The sequence below is a fragment of the Erpetoichthys calabaricus genome, chromosome 4, assembly GCF_900747795.2.
Source record: "Erpetoichthys calabaricus chromosome 4, fErpCal1.3, whole genome shotgun sequence".
Lineage (NCBI taxonomy): Eukaryota > Metazoa > Chordata > Cladistia > Polypteriformes > Polypteridae > Erpetoichthys > Erpetoichthys calabaricus.
The window spans coordinates 301,562,483-301,579,695 of record NC_041397.2 but is presented as its reverse complement, the minus strand read 5'-3'; the positions used below and the strand labels follow the sequence as shown (position 1 = coordinate 301,579,695).

The 17,213-nt window shown below is 38.3% G+C and overlaps 1 protein-coding gene across 1 annotated transcript; it reads right to left on the bottom strand.

Annotated features, from left to right (window-relative positions):
* Positions 1-472: 472 nt before the first annotated feature.
* On the bottom strand, positions 473-1,544 carry LOC114651480 (olfactory receptor 6N1-like). Its single transcript, XM_028801338.2, has one exon. The coding sequence runs from the start codon at positions 1,513-1,515 to the stop codon at positions 574-576; it is 942 nt and encodes a 313-aa protein (XP_028657171.1). The 5' UTR covers positions 1,516-1,544; the 3' UTR covers positions 473-573.
* Between the last annotated feature and the right edge of the window lie 15,669 nt (positions 1,545-17,213).

Genomic DNA, 17,213 nt, shown 5'->3' with positions numbered 1-17,213 from the left:
TAATCCCAATGGGAAATTCACATTTTCCGGCAGCAGCATACTGATACAATAAATAATATTAAATTAAAGAATGATAATAATGCAGGTGAAAAAAAGACAATAACTTTGTATAATGTTAAATGTTAACGTTTACCCTTAATCTACTTACTTATTTTTACTAGTTTTAAGTTTTATTTAGCTCTCTTTTTCAGGGGTGGGGGTTGATTTGTTTTCGTTCTTATGTTTGTAGAAATTGATTTATTTGTATGGAATGTTGTGTGATTTTAATAAAATCAAAAAAAAAAAAAAGAATGCTCCTCATCAATGATATGAAGGGAACAAAAGAACAGAATTGATATTACTGGTGGGCTGAGGAGAAAAAAATGTGAAAAAGGCCTTAGGAGAAATACTTCTTTTTTTACTGTGTTTTGCATTTCATCATTAGAAAATTGCATGGAAAATATTATTATAAATTTCAATGCATGAGAAACAAAACATCACTTACTACAAGCACTGAAAAAAGCATCCGAATGATGGTGGTACAACATGTCCAAAAAACAGACATATCAGAATTTAGAAATGTGCTTCCCTTTTCTAGGATGGTAATAATTTAGCCCTTTTCAGTGTTTTCATACAACTGTCCCAGATCTCTTTAGTCCTCAGGCAGTAGATGATTGGGTTAATTACAGGAGAAATAACAATTCCAACAATTGATGTCATCATGCGTACATCTTCAGAGGAACCTGGAATGCGATAAGAGATATAAACACTGACAGAGGACAGAAAAAATATGCAAACTACTATTAAGTGTGTCCCACAGGTAGAGAAAGCTTTAAAGCGTCCTTCAGAACTGGTGATTTTGATTACCGACATGATGATCCTGACATAGGAATACAGAATGTAGGCTAAAGGGATTACCAGAACTCCCAAAGCAAACGTCAAACCAACATAGCTGTTAATTGTAATCTCAGCACAAGCGAGCCTAATCACAGATGAGTGGTCACAAAAGCAGTGGAGAACCCTGTTAGGTCCACAGAAAGGCAACCTGATGGCCAATATGACGGAGATCAGTGGGCTAAGCAGCCCACCAACCCAGCAAAAAATAACTTGCTGAACGCTTTTGCTGTTGGTCATAATGGAAGGGTAATGAAGGGGATTGCAGATGGCCAGATATCTGTCATATGCCATTAAAACCAGAAGGAAGACTTCTGCAGTACCTAAGCCAAGGTAAAATATCATCTGCAGGAAGCAAGCAGGGAAAGATATTAAGCTGTAATCAAATAAGAACATGGCTAGCATTTTAGGGATTGTCACGGTTGAATATACAATGTCAATAGCAGCTAGATTAGAAATCATGATATACATGGGCTTGTGAAGGTTCTCGTCCAGTGCAAATATAATGATGATGGTGATGTTTGCCAGGCAAATGAACAGGTAAATGATGAGGAAACATACAGAAAGGAAAATTTTGCTGTCTTGGTTTTGAAATCCCTGCAGACATGCAATAGAGAATTGCTGAACTGTAAAATTGGCCATAATGATCTTCAGAAATCCCCAAGTGAATGTCAACCTGTATAAAAAATAACAAGAAAGGGTTAAGTAAATGGGATAACCTACTAATGCATGTTTGTCTTCTCATCCTGTGATACCAATATAGAGGTTTAACTTGACCAAGCCAATTCATAGACAGGAACCAACACAAAATGGGGCACTAGTCTGATGCAGGGCTCACAAGTTCATCAAAATTGGATAAGGAAAGAGAGAGTTCACTTTATAAACTATCCACAATGCTGAGGCTGGTTTGTGGGGGGTGGAATTCCAAACCACCTGGAATGTTTGCCTGGTGGATGAGACAAGAAAGATTTGTGACAGACCCAGGGCGAAACACTTTCAGGGAGTAAAATAAAGCAGTGAGCAATTCTAAATTGAATACTGAGAAGATGGATCTTAAATGAATATAAAACACTAATAATAACAGATTTTCAAGGAAATAGGGGTGTTGAGGGGACATCCAACCACCAAATAGAGAGAATCAAGCTTTATAACACACTGATGAGGCCTCAGCTGGAGTACTGGGTGCAGTTTTGGTCTCCAGGATACAAAAAGGACATAGCAGCACTAGAAAAGGTCCAGAGAAGAGCGACTAGGCCGATTACAGTGGATGAATTATGAAGATAGATTAAAAGAGCTGAGCCTTTTCAGTTTAAGCAAAAGAAGATTAAGAGGAGACATGACCTAAAATTATGAAGGGAATTAGTCCAGTGGATCAAGACGGTGACTTTAAAATGAGTTCATCATAAACATGAGGAAACAGTTGGAAACTTGTGAAGGGTAAATTTAGTACAAACATTAAGAAGTTTATCTTCACACGGAGAACCACAAACACACGGAATAAGTGGACCAAGTAGTGTGGTAGACAGTAGGACTTTAGGGACTCAAAGCCAGACTCGATTATTTTGGAACAATTAACTGGATAGGACTGGTGAGCTTTGTTGGATTGGATGGCCTGTTCTCATCTAGATTGATCTAACGTTCTAATGTTCAGTCTGGTAAAGGGTAATTTGAAGACTTGCACAGACAAGCAAATAAAGATGGCACTGGTCTTGAGGTAGAGGACGAAGAGTTACAGCAATTGTGAAGTGTATGAGAGGGAAGAGCTGAAGAGAGGGAAACATTTTGAGAATTTTGCAATATGTTTTTAATGTAATTCTTTTTATTATGTATTGGCTATAGGATCATCTAATTATAGCTCTCCTCTTTCTTACAGCCACATCACATTTGATAACTTTTCCAATAAATTTCAGTTGTAGCCTTCATTTCCATAATCTTTGCTAGTTGTAGGTGGTTATGAAGGTCTGTCATGTAGTTTGACATACCCAGTGACTCATTCCAACTAGTCCATGACTCTCCAGTATTCAAACAGGTTTGATTGTGTCTTTAGTCGTAGGGATGGGCTTTGCATGCATGAGAGCTAACAACCAATACATGCTCATCTGGAATTACAATTCCTATACTGCAGCAACAAGGAATAAGGAACACAGGTGTTTTGGACCTCACAAACAAAAGAAAGGCTCATCTGTCAGAGGTTTTACGCCCTGTGATGGAATGGAAAAAAGAATTGAAAGAAAAAAGTCTGAGATTGCAGATGAACTTTCTGTGCCTGTTAGCCCCTTTGTACAGCCACTACTGGCTCGATCAGGCAACATGTTACTGGCTGTCAGAAAAACAGGTTAGCATTATTATGCCTGAAAGTCGTCGAGCAGTGTGAGAGAAAATTTAGAGATAATGATAGTTACTGTGTGTGAAGTATTTTGGTCTGCAGTGCACATTAAAAATATATAGCATTTGTCTTAGATATGTCATGAAGAGACTGCTGCAGTGGCTGGCCAAAGAGATAGAAGATTCCTGGTGATGGCTTAAAAACCTGGCTGATGTCATATACACAGTAACACCTGACAGTTGTCATGTACACAGAAATTTCATACAAGGGGAAGAGCTGAATTTAAAAAATAAGAATAGCGAAATTAGACTTTTATTTTGGGTGTTTAAGCTGGCTCTACTCTGCTGAAGACATGTCATATATTTTAACCAATCAGATGGGTATGTAAGTTAATGAGCCAATCTGAGTAAATGTCAGGTGTTACACAAGCCCCAATCCAGCACTGTTATTTAAATATGAGACTCTGTCTTTGCTCTGTGACCATTTTGTGACAGACTGCTGTGATGGATGCTCCCTCTTCATGAAGCGATAATTAAAGATGGGATAACAAGCTTCCTCCTGCCTGGTTACTGACTGAAAGAGGTTCTATACAACAAACTAACAGTTATATTTATTTTAAAGTTACAGTTATGGTATAGTTTTATTTATAGCAGTCACTGAATTTGACATGCGCAGTGATTTTCAGTTGGGTAAACCGACATGATCTGGCAGCTGCCAGGGTCACCAGAACAATTTTTTGGTAAAGGATTCTGTGGACTGAAAAGACTATACAGTATCCATACATGAGCCACATAGTCCCATATACAGTACAAGCATGAGAAATGAGGTTCTGGGTCTAGCCCTAATGCAGCAATGGTCACTATTTATTCATTTAATTTAAAAAATTTAATAAATTAAAAATACAGACACAGCAGGTTTAGTTTTTTGCCAGTTTGCAAATAATTCTTTGTCAAACCCTCAATAAACATTACCTGTTTTTCAGAAGAGTTACATTAAAACATTATAACACTCTAGATGAGAACAGGCCATTCAGCCCAAGAAAGCTCACCAGTCCTATCCACTTATTTCTTCCAAAAAACATCAAGTCGAGTTTTCAAAGCCCCTAAAGTCTTACTGTCTACCACACTAATTGGAAACTTATTCCAAGTGTCTATCGTTCTTTGTGTAAAGAAACCTTCCTAATGTTTGTGCAAAATTCACCCTTAACAAGTTTCCAACTGTGTCCCCGTGTTCTTGATGAAATCATTTTAAAATAACAGTCTCAATCCACTGCACTGATTCCCTTCATAATTTTAAACACTTCAATCATGTCACCTCTTAATCGTCTTTTGCTTAATCTGTAAAGGCTCAGCTCTTTTAATCTTTCCTCATAACTCATCCCTTGTATCCCTGGAATCAGCCTAGTTGCTCTTCTCTGGAGGCACCAGAGAACCAGTAGGCTCCAACTCAGTAACTGCATGATGTCTGTATCACTTCCTTGCCAAATGACCTTTCCAAACCATAAATGATTAGTCAACAACAAATATTCTGCTAAGGTATGTAGACTTTAGTGAACCTCTATATCAGTAACGCCAAATAACGTTTTTATTTTCAAAAGCGATTTCCTTCTATTGATATGTTTTTTTTCAGTTGTGAGGTGTTGTACATAAGGCATCTCAAATGTCGAGTACAACATGTCACCCTTAGCCTTCTGAATTACATACACTAGATGCAAAAAGAAAGACTGCAGATATTACAAGCAGCCTGGATTTTTTTTTTAATGTGTGCCACACATGGCCTGGGTGCAAGTAAACATAAAAGTCCGTTACTGCCTCCAGCCACCAACAAGGCAGTACAGACACACAGTAATAGGAAAATATTTACTGTACGTGATAATGCAGTGAACTTGATACCTATTAGGCTACTAATTATTTAAAAAACAAAGTCATGGGCTTACCTTACACCCTGCGTCATCAAAAAACAACGATGCAGTTAGACCTGGAATGGACAAAACACGATTTAGGTCAGCAGTTCTCATACTTTGTTTAGCTGCATACTGGGCAACACATATATAATATTTCCACACACATTCACAAGTTTCATTATAGTTTACCACTGGAGCAAAGTCATCACCTTTGTGTGATTCTTCACCACTGGAACTGGAATCTACTGTATAATATAGTCAGTGGCCATTTCTAAACAACTGTCATTAACACAATAAATAGCTTTCTTCTAAACGTGCTTTATGTTCTGACAGCCCCTATTTCGCTGTTCACTGACAATGAGTCAACTCAGGGAACAAGCTGTGGATGAGTTCTCCAAGAAATTACAGTAATGACAACACAAATCAGATAGTCTAGAGGCAGGAATACATCTGTGAAAAACAAAGAGCAAAATTTGTTTTATTTTTTTGTAGCCCGTGTGGCATTAGCTAATGCAGGAGTCTGGCAGTAATAATACCACTTAATTATTATTCCATCCAAAAGCACCTCCTTTGCCATGCTCTCAGAAACTGCAGTTGGCAAGTCTCATTTTTTTTCTTTCACTTTATAGATATATTTCTCCTCATTGTAACTTTTCAACTTAATTTAATGATACATAAATTAAATAATACATCATGTTATGTCTTTTGCTATGATTCTAAACTAGTTAGTTGCTGTTATTAAGTTGTCTCAGTTTCCCATGTATATCTTCATTCCCACTATTTCTTTTAATAAAGACAAAAAACAAAAATAAATGCAGATTTAGCTGTGCCGTTTTTTCTCTCAAATGATTTGTATTTTTTAGTTCAGTTTACTTTTATTTAGAGCAGTCTCAACCTAAAATCTCAAAACACCTTACAAATTTCAAAACAGAAAATACATAATTCACACAGTGGCTTTCAGTTTAAACAGAGAACAGCATAACGTGCAATATTATTTCTTTAATGAACTTATAACTTGTATTCATTTTTACAATATTTATGGTGTAAGAAAATACTGAAAATTCCTAAATATATATTTTTTTATTTATATATATTAACCATATATTTTATTACCCACACAAAGAGGATTACAAATAACTTACCAAATCACTGAGTTTATGTCTTTTTGTTTCTGGTTAACAGCACGAGAAGTTTGGAAAAGCACTAAATGGCTGTATGCTTTAAATAATGGAATTAGAAATTATGTAACAGAAGCAATTAACATCACCAGAGGAATGCTAATAGGCTGGCACAAAGGGCACAATTTCCTAGGCTCCTTAAGGAAAACCAAAATAATACAAATTAATGACATAGAAAATACTAATGAGCATCCCAAAGCAACATATTAACTCAGTCCAGTCTGCAAAGGAGTGTTTTAAAATCCATACTCGACATGACTGATGTAAAACTACATCCAAAGACCGCAGAGCTCCTGCTGTATTTCACAGATTTGTGAGGTGTTTGTGTTCATTAAGGACACAGGGATACTAATCCTTATTTTAAGTTGTTTCATAAGGCTTTCCCCATCCATTGTAATTTTCTGGAGAAAATGAAGGGTATTTAACAACCAGTGTTGGCTGGTTTTTGATTTGCTGTATACCTCTACTATGGCTAAGGTAGCATGTATTAATTATTCTTATTAGATGACAAACCTTTGGAATGGGTGCCTTCTTGGTACAATGCCAACCATTCCAGTTACTGTTCACACATCTTATTCATTACAGGCTTTAATGAAAATCTTTAATTTTCCAGTCAAGTCAGAAGTAGTGAACTATGAACTAGTGACTATGTAGTCACATGTCCGACTATCTGAGATGTAGTGGGTGGAGGAACACATCTTCATTTTCGAAATTTGAAAGGGCAATGAGTTCAGAAATACAATGTGAACTTGCGAGTCACAACATATAAGAAGATATAGTGGATTTGCACTTAAAAATAGGAAGTCATAAAACAGCAGAAGTCAGAAGTGAAACAAGAAATGGGGACAACTGCTAGAGTATTTTTAGATAGGATGGATGTTGTTGAACGAATTGAATTGGGAAAAAAATAACATTGCAGCAAAGGTGCATCATAGATGCATAACTTAACTTTGTTATGGCAGCTCATTACATACAGTAGCTAATAGTCCTAAACTTTGTAAGAATTAGGGGAACTAGATCCTTCACCATATGTCAGGGTTGGTAGGATGGGCTGTTGAAGAATTCCCTCATAGTGCCAATAATCTCTAAAGGAACAAAGACGCAAGCCTTGACAGACTCAGAAGCTGCCAAAAATGTTACAATCACATGATTGGTTAATGGTTTAAATTTACTTATAATGCTTCTAAAACAAAGACCTCAGATAGTATTTGTACATGGCAATTCATTAGGTACTGAAATACTTGAAAATATTCCTGGCAGATACAATTAAGTGCACTTCATAAGGAATACATTGCATTTTTTGTTACACAGGGAGATTCACTTGAAAGAGGCCCTGAATATTCTGTTGGAACTCCCGTTAGGACGAAACAATCTGAACAATAAAAATACGCTATACACCTTGATGTATGTGTAATCGATTGCATTACATGAGATGTTAGAAGTGTTTCTGTTTTCTGCCAGACACATTTCAACGTGGTGCTCCATGTTCCTGAATGTATTGGCAAGTATCTCGGGGGGGCAATAGCAGCAATTTCACATTGGATGTTTTCCATCCAATCTTCCACAGTGCAAGACTTGATTCGGATAGACTTTTCCTTTGACCATACCCCTAAGGAAGAAGTCTGGTGGACAAAGCCCCTTTGAAAATACCCTGTCGCCAAAGAAGGACTCAATTTCTGCCATGCTTCTTGCAGATGTGTGACACGTTGCTCCATCTTGCTGGAAGTAACCTTCCGTTAACTCACGATCATCCAGTTAATTCTGACATCACTTAAACAAATTGATGACCCAATAAATTCGCACCGGAAAGACATGCTGCTCATTACTGTAAACACCACCATCCTGATGAGAAGTTGAGTGACTGAGTGAAGTGGTACGGGCGGTATGCACCCAGAAGTTGCAAACAGAGGTTAAACGTCATGACAGCTGTCCGGCGCCTACCTCATCACTCCAACACAGGAGCATCCCAGCTTGTTCGAAGCTCCATATACTGAGGAGCACATTGCATGTTGTTTCATTCAGATTGCTTTGTCCTAGCGAGAGTTATAACAGCTGTCACACACGTGTGTTTTGGAGACAACTAAGGGCTTGAATACATGTGATTCCATGCCAGACCAGGGGGTGGCGAAGTGCACTAATTCTCCCTCTCGATCTTTTGCAGACCATTCTAGGGAAATCCCGCCCGGCTCTGGGGCAGCCAATGACATCCCTTCCGGTTCCGGTGCTGATGACATCACTTCCTTCGCTGGCCTTTAAAGCCGCCAAATTGCCTGAAGAGAATCAGTTCTATTTTGGACTCAGTTGAATGAACATGTCTTTGCTTATTAATCAATTTAGCAGCCGGGAACAATTATACGGGTGGCTGCCCCAAACCTTCGCAATGTCTTTTGGTCATTTTTGTGACACAGCATATTCGAGTCCTCTTTCGAGTAAATCTTCCTGTATTATTATGGGTTATACAATGGCTTCAGACTCACAATCCAGTCATGGATTGTAGAAAGAGAGACATTATTAGGTGGGGTAGCTCTTGTCAAGTTGAGGGTCTGGACAATGTAAAACCACCTCTTAGTACTTGTTGTTCTATAAACCTATTACTCTCATATGTTAAAGACTATTAAAATGTTTTAGTAAACAGGAATCTTTTGAACTTTGTCCTCATTGTCTGTATTATTATGGCCTGGGTTTCCTTTGCAAAGGGGTATAATCTACAGTATATCTGATCATGGCCTAAGAACCAGGCTATGGATAAATATAAACTATTCTAAAAAAATTAAGGGAACACTTAAATCACACAATGGATCTCAATGAATGAAATATTCAAGTGGAAAATTTCTACTGAGTAATACTGTGTAATTTGTTGGGAACAAATTGATGTAACAACAGTCAATGGAAATCAAAATCACCAACACATTCAGAGCTGATTTAACATCACACTGAAAATCAAAGTCAAAAATTAAAATCACAGGCTGATCCAACTTGCCTGAATTTCTATCACGGCAGCTCATAATCTGACTCAGTAGTGTGTATGGTCCCTACGTGCCTGTATACACTCCTGACGATGTCTGGCCATGCTCCTGATGGGATGGAGAATGGTGAGCAGGGGGATATCCTCCCAGACCTGGATAAGGACATCAGTGAGCTCCTGGACAGCCTGTAGCACTACTTGGCAGCGTTGGATGCACCGATACATAATGTCCCAGAGGTTCTCAATTGAATTCAGGTCTGGAGAATGTGCAGGCCAGTCAACAGTATCAATGCCTTTGTCTTCTAGGAACTGCCTACACACTCTGGCCACATGAGGCCGGGCATTGTTCTGCACCAGGAGGAACCCAGGGCCCACTGAATCAGTGTAAGATTTGACAACGGCTCTGAGGATTTCATCCTGGTCCCTAACAACTTTCAGGGTACTGTAGCCTAGCACATGGAGATCTGTTTGACCCTCCATGAATATGCCTCCCCAGACATTCACTAACCCACCACCAAACCAGTCATACTGAATGATGTTGCAGGCTGCATAACGTTCACCACTGTGTCTCCAGACTCTTTCATGTCTGTATCATGTGCTCAGTGTGAACCTATTCTCATCTGTGAATAGAACAGGGCACCAATGGCGGAGATGCAAATTGTGGTATTCTCTGGCATTTGCCAGTCGAGCTGCATGGTGATAGGCTGTGAGCACAGGTCTCACTAGAGGACATCAGGCCCTCATACCACCCGCATGGAGTCTTTTTATGACAGTTTGGTAAGAAACATGCACAACAGTAGTCAGCTGGAGGTAATTTTGTAGAGCTCTGGCAGTGCTCCTTCTGGTCCTCTTCTCACAAAGTAGTAGATACCGGTCCTTCTGCTGGGTTGATGCCCTTCTATGGCCCTGTCAAGGTCTCCTTGTGTAACAGCCCGTCTCCTGTTGTCTCCTCCATGCTCTTAAGACTATGCTGGGAGACACAGCAAACCTTCTTGTGATGAAAAATATGGATGTGCCATCCTGGAGGAGTTGGACTACCTGTGCAACCTGAATCGGCTGCAGGTACTGCCTCATGCTACCAGCAGTGACAAGGACACTAGCAAAATGCAAAACTAGAGAAGAATCAGTCAGGAAGGATAATGAGAGAGTAATTGTCTGTGGCCACCACCTGCAAAACCATTCCCTTTTTAGGGGTTGTCTTGCTGTCGACTCTCCAGTGCTCCTGTTGCCACTTTCATTTGCACCACAGCAGTTGAATTTGATTCACAATCGCTTATGTTCCCTAACTGGACAGATTGATATCTCTGAAGCTTCACTGACTTGATGCTAGACTGGGAAGATTAAGTGTTCCCTTAATTTTTTTGAGCAGTGTCACAGGGACTTTAACAAATGAGTTACTTCAATCATCAAATAGAACCCTAGACGCTGGATTTTTTTTTTATAGACAAAAAGATGATGGTCTTAATCTCTGTATAAATTATGGAGAACTGGATTAAATTAATTATTAAAAAGTTATTCCCATCCACCCATTAGTCAACCAGGTTACTGATTCTACTATTTTCAATAAGCTGAACATTCAGAGTGTTTACAATCTTTTCTGGATTATAAAGGCAGATGAACGGAAGATGGCATTTATTACAACCAGAGTTCATAATGAATATTTAGTAATGCATTATGATTTAGCCAGTGCTCCCGTGCCTTTTCAGAATTTTGTTAATGATATCTTAGGAGATTTATTTGCTATCTCGATTTTGTTTTCCATTGATGCTATATTGACATTCTTCAATAGTGTAGATAGTGTCATGCCACATTTTAGAGAGGTTCTGAAACAACTTTGGCAAAAACAAGTTGTTAATTAAACTTGAAATGTGCAAGTTCCATAAAAACTCTCTAATATTTTTGAAATATTATGGAAAAGACAAAGGATCAGTTCAGTTCAGAAAACTCCCTAAAAGCATGGAGACTCCCTAAGATCATAAAAAAAAGTACAAAGATTTGTCAGTTATTATCATCAAATTATTAAGAATTTTAGCTTTGTTATTTTACCGTTTACCAAGAAGATTCAAAAGAGCTTGATTGGTCTTCCACTACTCAAGAATTTTGTGATTTGTTAAAATATTTACCTGTGCACCAATACTCTGTAGCTTCAATCCCACAAAACAATTTAATGCTTCCAGTACAGGTGTAGGAGCTATTTCTTTTCACGAAAGTCCAACAGATCTAATAAGTTATAGCCTTGTACTTTCTTCAAAGAAACTCTCATCAATTGTGCGGAATCATGACGTGAGGTATCAAGAACTACAAGCTACAAAACTGGCTGTAGGCAAATGGTGGCAATGGATAAAGGGTGCTAAATTCCCTTTCATTATATATACATTACCAACCACAAGGATCTTGTGTTTCTGAAATTGGCACAATAGTTAAGTTTGACGGACTAATTAGGTGTTATTCTTTAGTCACTTTAATGTTATCAATTCCTATAGACCTACTATATAACAAGAAGAAAAAGGCTGATGCCTTATCGTGCAAACTCGATTCCGATGAACCAGTTGAAATTCTCCCAAAATACGTTGCCTCCTGTGTGATTCTTAGATACATCTTTATTAACTCTTTTAGGGCTAATTATTTTTACTTCCTTTTGTCGCAGGGCTGAATATTTTTCCAAAAAAGCACATAAAGCAATGGTTTTCATGCATAAATCAACATAAAGTACTTACTGTATTTATGACAAATGTCACTCTGTTTTATGTTCCAGGAGCCCCTACAGTTGACATATTCACATACTTATTACGTACGTGTTCATCCCATCACTTATAAGCTGAAAGGCACCTTCTGGTAGAAAAGAAATGGCTTGAAGTAGTCGAATGGCTGCTAATCTGTAGTGTCCACCAGCAGGCCGCATCGTTTGGTGAACTCCAGTTGCCAGCTTGTCTCCCACAGATCAATGTCTGTGAAGTCCTCCCAGGGCGAACGTTTTTGTAGGCATGTCAGCTGAACGAGCCTGTCCAGCACTACGATCAGCTGGGGACCGGTCAGCTGATGCAGGCACCTGACTTTTGTTTTCGATCTCCAGACCACTTGTATCAAAATTGGAGTTCAATAAGTCAGAGTCCAAGAGTATTTCACTTTGTGCTTTTCGCTTCGCTCTCTCGCCCGATGTCAATGCCATTCTAGACCTTGCTTACTCTACGCTACTCATGCACACACAGGGTTTCAACGTCAAGTCAACAAGTCTAACAGTCCTCTGAGCAAAAAGGATCTACCTGTAATGTTACGGAGAGTTTTATCAACATTTATACCTTTCTTCTATCATCTGACCCTATTATCCATTCTTATGTTGATAAAAGTCGACATCCACCCTAAAAGAGTTAAACGTTCCCACACATTGGCTTACTCTCATTCTGTCACAGACAGAGTTTCTAAAGGGAATATTTTCATATCTTTTGAATTTTTGGGTTAAGGATTAATTTAGAAACATCAAAGGAAACTCTTTGGACATCCTGGGATTAGACAAACCTTCAAATGACTGGTGAAACAACACATATTGAGATTTGCATCATTATGTTATTGCATGTTATGTATCTGCTGGGTTTATTTAATACAGTGTCAGAACTTCCCATAGCATTCTTGCAACCCATTACTGCTGCAACTAAACCTATCAGTCTTATTGTTATGGACTTTAATAAAGATATTTCTCATTCAGTGCATCATACTCCATTATAATTCTAGTCGCCCCTTTTCTCCAAGTGTGCTTATTTCATTCCCAAAAAGAAGCTCTCAACTGAAAAAAGTCATACATGATAGAGTGTCTCAATTTGTTTTGCACTTTTGGCAATTGTTTTGTGATGAGATTTTTGGCTGCTCTTTCAATCTGGTTACAGTCTTCAGGCTAATGGACATAGTGAAAGAATTAAGTAAAGTTGAAGCCGTTCAGGATAAATGTTGTAACAGCCTTGTTAGTGGCAAAACTTTCTTGAAACAGTCCTTAGTTTTCAACCATAAAGGCTTTGCCCTTTGAATGGCTTTAAACACAATCTCTTTGACAGGTTACCTTACTAGGTTGTGCAGAGCATGGAAAACGGCTTGGGAGAATTTGTAGATGTTAAGCTGCATAAAACCAAAATTCAGTGCTGGGCAGACAGTGTGGCTTACCCCACCAGACATCAGTCAGACATCAACTTGAGGTTTCTTTCCCTGAAAATAGCTCCACAATTTATTGGACCATACACAATTATAAATCAGGTTGAGGTGTGACCCTGTAAATTGTCACTTCCTAACAATTATAAAATATATCCTAATTTTGCACATACCTTATCTGTAGCCTGTGTACTCCAGGCCTTATTTCAGTGCAGTCTCACACCCACTTCCTGTGCAGGTAGATGGACAAAATGAGTTTGAGGTATAACCAGATCTTTTTATTCTCCTCAAAGTTGTTCTGTGGTTGAACACTTTGTTCACTGCAAAGGCTGAATGTTCAGAATTGGGAAACCCAGTCTGACTACTATATATGCCTGGGAAGAAGGACAAGTATCCTGGTTGGGATAAAGAATGGATTCCTACCTGGCCAGGAGGCCATAATGAATGGACTGGGTGAACGACAGCTGGCAGGGTACCATGGAAGTTGAAGTTTGGAGACGCAGTCCTGTCGGATACTTTGGATACCACCAGAGGGTGCTGCTGGGGGAGGACTGCCCAGGTTTCCACACGACCTGGAAATGCTCACTTAATCAAGTGAGTCAGGAGGCAGGCCCAGGATTCATTTCCAAGCATGACTTTCATGTTTGAGCTTAAATGTGATCTCTTAGTTTGAGAAAGCGTTGATTTCAATTTTATCTGCATCACATTGTCACTTTGATAGTCACTTGTATTGCTAGGGAATCTGGACTGGTTGCTAGAGACCGGCCTCCTGATAATATCTGATAAATTATAGTGCAACAGCAGGAGCTTCTTTGTCCTAGATATGGATTCAATCAGTGAACAAGTGCTATTAAATTATGAGGGTCGTTCAAAAAGTTTCCCCACTTTTATATTTTCGTTGGAAACGGTGAAGGTGGGAGGAATAGTAATTGGGCATTAAAAAGTTGGCATGACGCTGGGAACATAGCATCACAAAGGAATAGTTTAGAAAAGTGAAATAATTTGTTTTTGAAATTCTTAATAAATAAAGTTAAAAAAAGTGCGGAAACTTTTTGAACATCCCTCATAGATTAGATAAGACTAGGTTAGATTAGATTAGATAAACTAAAAAGTCTTGTTTTCAGTGTTCTGATTTTGACTCTTGCTTTTTCATCTCAGCTGTGTTTTTATCTTAGTGTTCCTGCTCTGATTATTTAATAGGATTTTGGTAAACGACTCATTGCAATTTTTTTTTCATGACAATTACACTTTAGCTCTCTGGTTTAGGGAAACAAATTTCAGTGTTCAGAAAAGCTTACCCTTTGTTTTGATTTCACTTTTAGTTCTTAAGAAGGACATATTTTTATGTATTTATTTTTTGAAGGAAATTCTCATCTCCTGGTTAACTGCTGTTAAAGTCACTAAGATTCTAGTAGTCAGCCACAATGGTCGATTTGAGAAGTGCAGGCAAGTTCTCATAGCTGGCACAGCATCTGAAGAATGCTCTTGGGTACTCTTTAGAAATTCCTTGCCCCTAGAATGTTGCTTTGTTTCCTTTTCTGATTTTTAAATAAATCAGATGGGCACATCCAGAGGCCATGCTTGGAGATAGGGTCTAGGTTATAAATTAGAAAACATTATTAGTTTTATTTGTTCAAGATATATATTTTTTGGAAGGAATAAGTGTTTTTGGGGGTACAGATACCAGGTATTCTGGCTTTTTTGTTACTTTGTTAATAATTTGCCCCTGTATATATTTGACATTTTTTGGCTTTGTTTCTCTTTTACCAAATGACCATTTTTTTTTCCATGATTGCTTCCCTTTCTTGGTTTTTTTGCAACAACACAAAACATCATTGACTAGTGATGTGGTTTTTGGAAGTTGAGCCATGTGCAATCAATTGTGTGATACTTTGTAAGGTGACACCACATACTGTGACTGTGTGAAATTCTAGCTTAGTTTTTGGGTTCTGATTCTTCCAGTGTGTCTTTTGACTTTGTTTTTTTAATTGGTTTAAAGATAGATTTACCATTTTTCCGGTTTTAGGTCATATCCTGGTCTTTTCTCTATTTGTTTGGAATTGGCCAAGCTTCATCTTTGTAGCAGTACAGAAGAGCCACAGGCTAAAAGACCAGGCAACCACATTAAACATTGTCTAAGCTAAGAAAGTCATGCCACATGTGGCAGCAGAATTTGGAAATACACCTGAGTAATTAGGAAATATTGCAAGTCCTTCTATCTTAATGGTCTTAAATGAACCATTTTAAATGGATTGGTTGGCATACATTTTCTTCTTTTTGGTCTATATGCTCCCACAAGGTCACAATTATTCAAACAGATCCCCAGTTTACTTGTAGTACACACATTGGTCTACATAACCTGACATTCTGTTAGCCTTCATGATCGCCTCTGTACAATGTCTGGTAGAACATAACAGAGTCCATCATATGACCCATAGGCCTTTTCATAAGGTGTCCTTTCTATATTCTGACCCCACATTGTGCATTTATGCATAATATTTTGTAGTTTCTGTCTCATTAACTTCATTTATACACATGAAATTTAACTGCTACATATAGCAGAGTCGGAAAGTTTTTCAGACCCTTCATTTTCTGAACACTTTATTGTGCTTTTGATTACAATTTAAGTGGATAAATGTGCCATTTTGGCTCTATCAATCTACACTCAATAACCTATAAGGACAAATTGAAACCATGTTTTTCAGAAAGGTTTGCAAATTTAGTAAAAACCAAAAACTGAAATTTCTCGTTCATTTCAATTTTCAAACCCTTTGCTGTGGCACTCCAAATTGTTAACCGGTGAATGCTTTTTTGCTTTAATTCACCTTGAGATGTGCCAAGATCTTCATTGGAGTCCACCTGTGACAAACTGAATTGATAGGACATCATTTAAAAATGCATGAGTGTAAATGTGTATATAAAGTCCACAATTCACACTGCATGTCAGGATAAAAACTCATGAAGTCTAAGGAACTTACTGTAAACCTCTACAATCAAATTGTGATGAGGAATAGAATATAAATTATTTATAAAGCTTTGAGTGATCACAGGAACACAGTGGCCTCAATAAATAAGAAATGGAAGAAGTTTGGAACCAGCAGGACTTCCTAGAGTTGGATATCTAGCTAAAATGAGTAATTGGTCAAGAAGAGAACCCAATGGTCACTCAAACACAGCTTTAGAAGTTTTGTGCTGAGATGGAAGAACCTTTCAGAAGGATGACCATCTCAACAGCACTCTGTTAATCAGGCATTTATGGTAGAGGGCCCAGATGGAAGCTACTCTTGAGTAAAAGGCATATGACAGCCCATTTAGACTATGACAGCATGAAGAAAAAGATTCTCTAGTCTGATAAGATGTGAATTGAACTCTTTAAGCAGAACTTCAAGCATTCTGTCTGATGAAGACCAGACACTGCTCATCACTTGTCTAATACTATTATACTGTATGTTGAAGCATATTGGTGACAGCATCATGCTATGGGGATGCAGGGACACTGAGACTGGTCAGAGAATGATGAATGTAGCCAAATGGAGAATAAAACCTACTCAAGAGCACACTCAACCTCAAACTAAGGCAACGGTTCACATTTCAGCATAGCAATGACACAAAGCATACAGGGAAGACCATGCCGGATTAGCTTCAGGACAAGTCACTGATTGTCCTTGAATGGCCCAGCCAAACCACACACTTAATCCTCAAAGAACATCTGTGGAGAGACCTGAGGATGGCAGTTTACAGACACTTCTCATCCAATATAATGGAACTTAAGAGGATCTGCTCTGAAGAACTGCCCAAATTCAGATATACAAATCTCGTAGACACTTACCT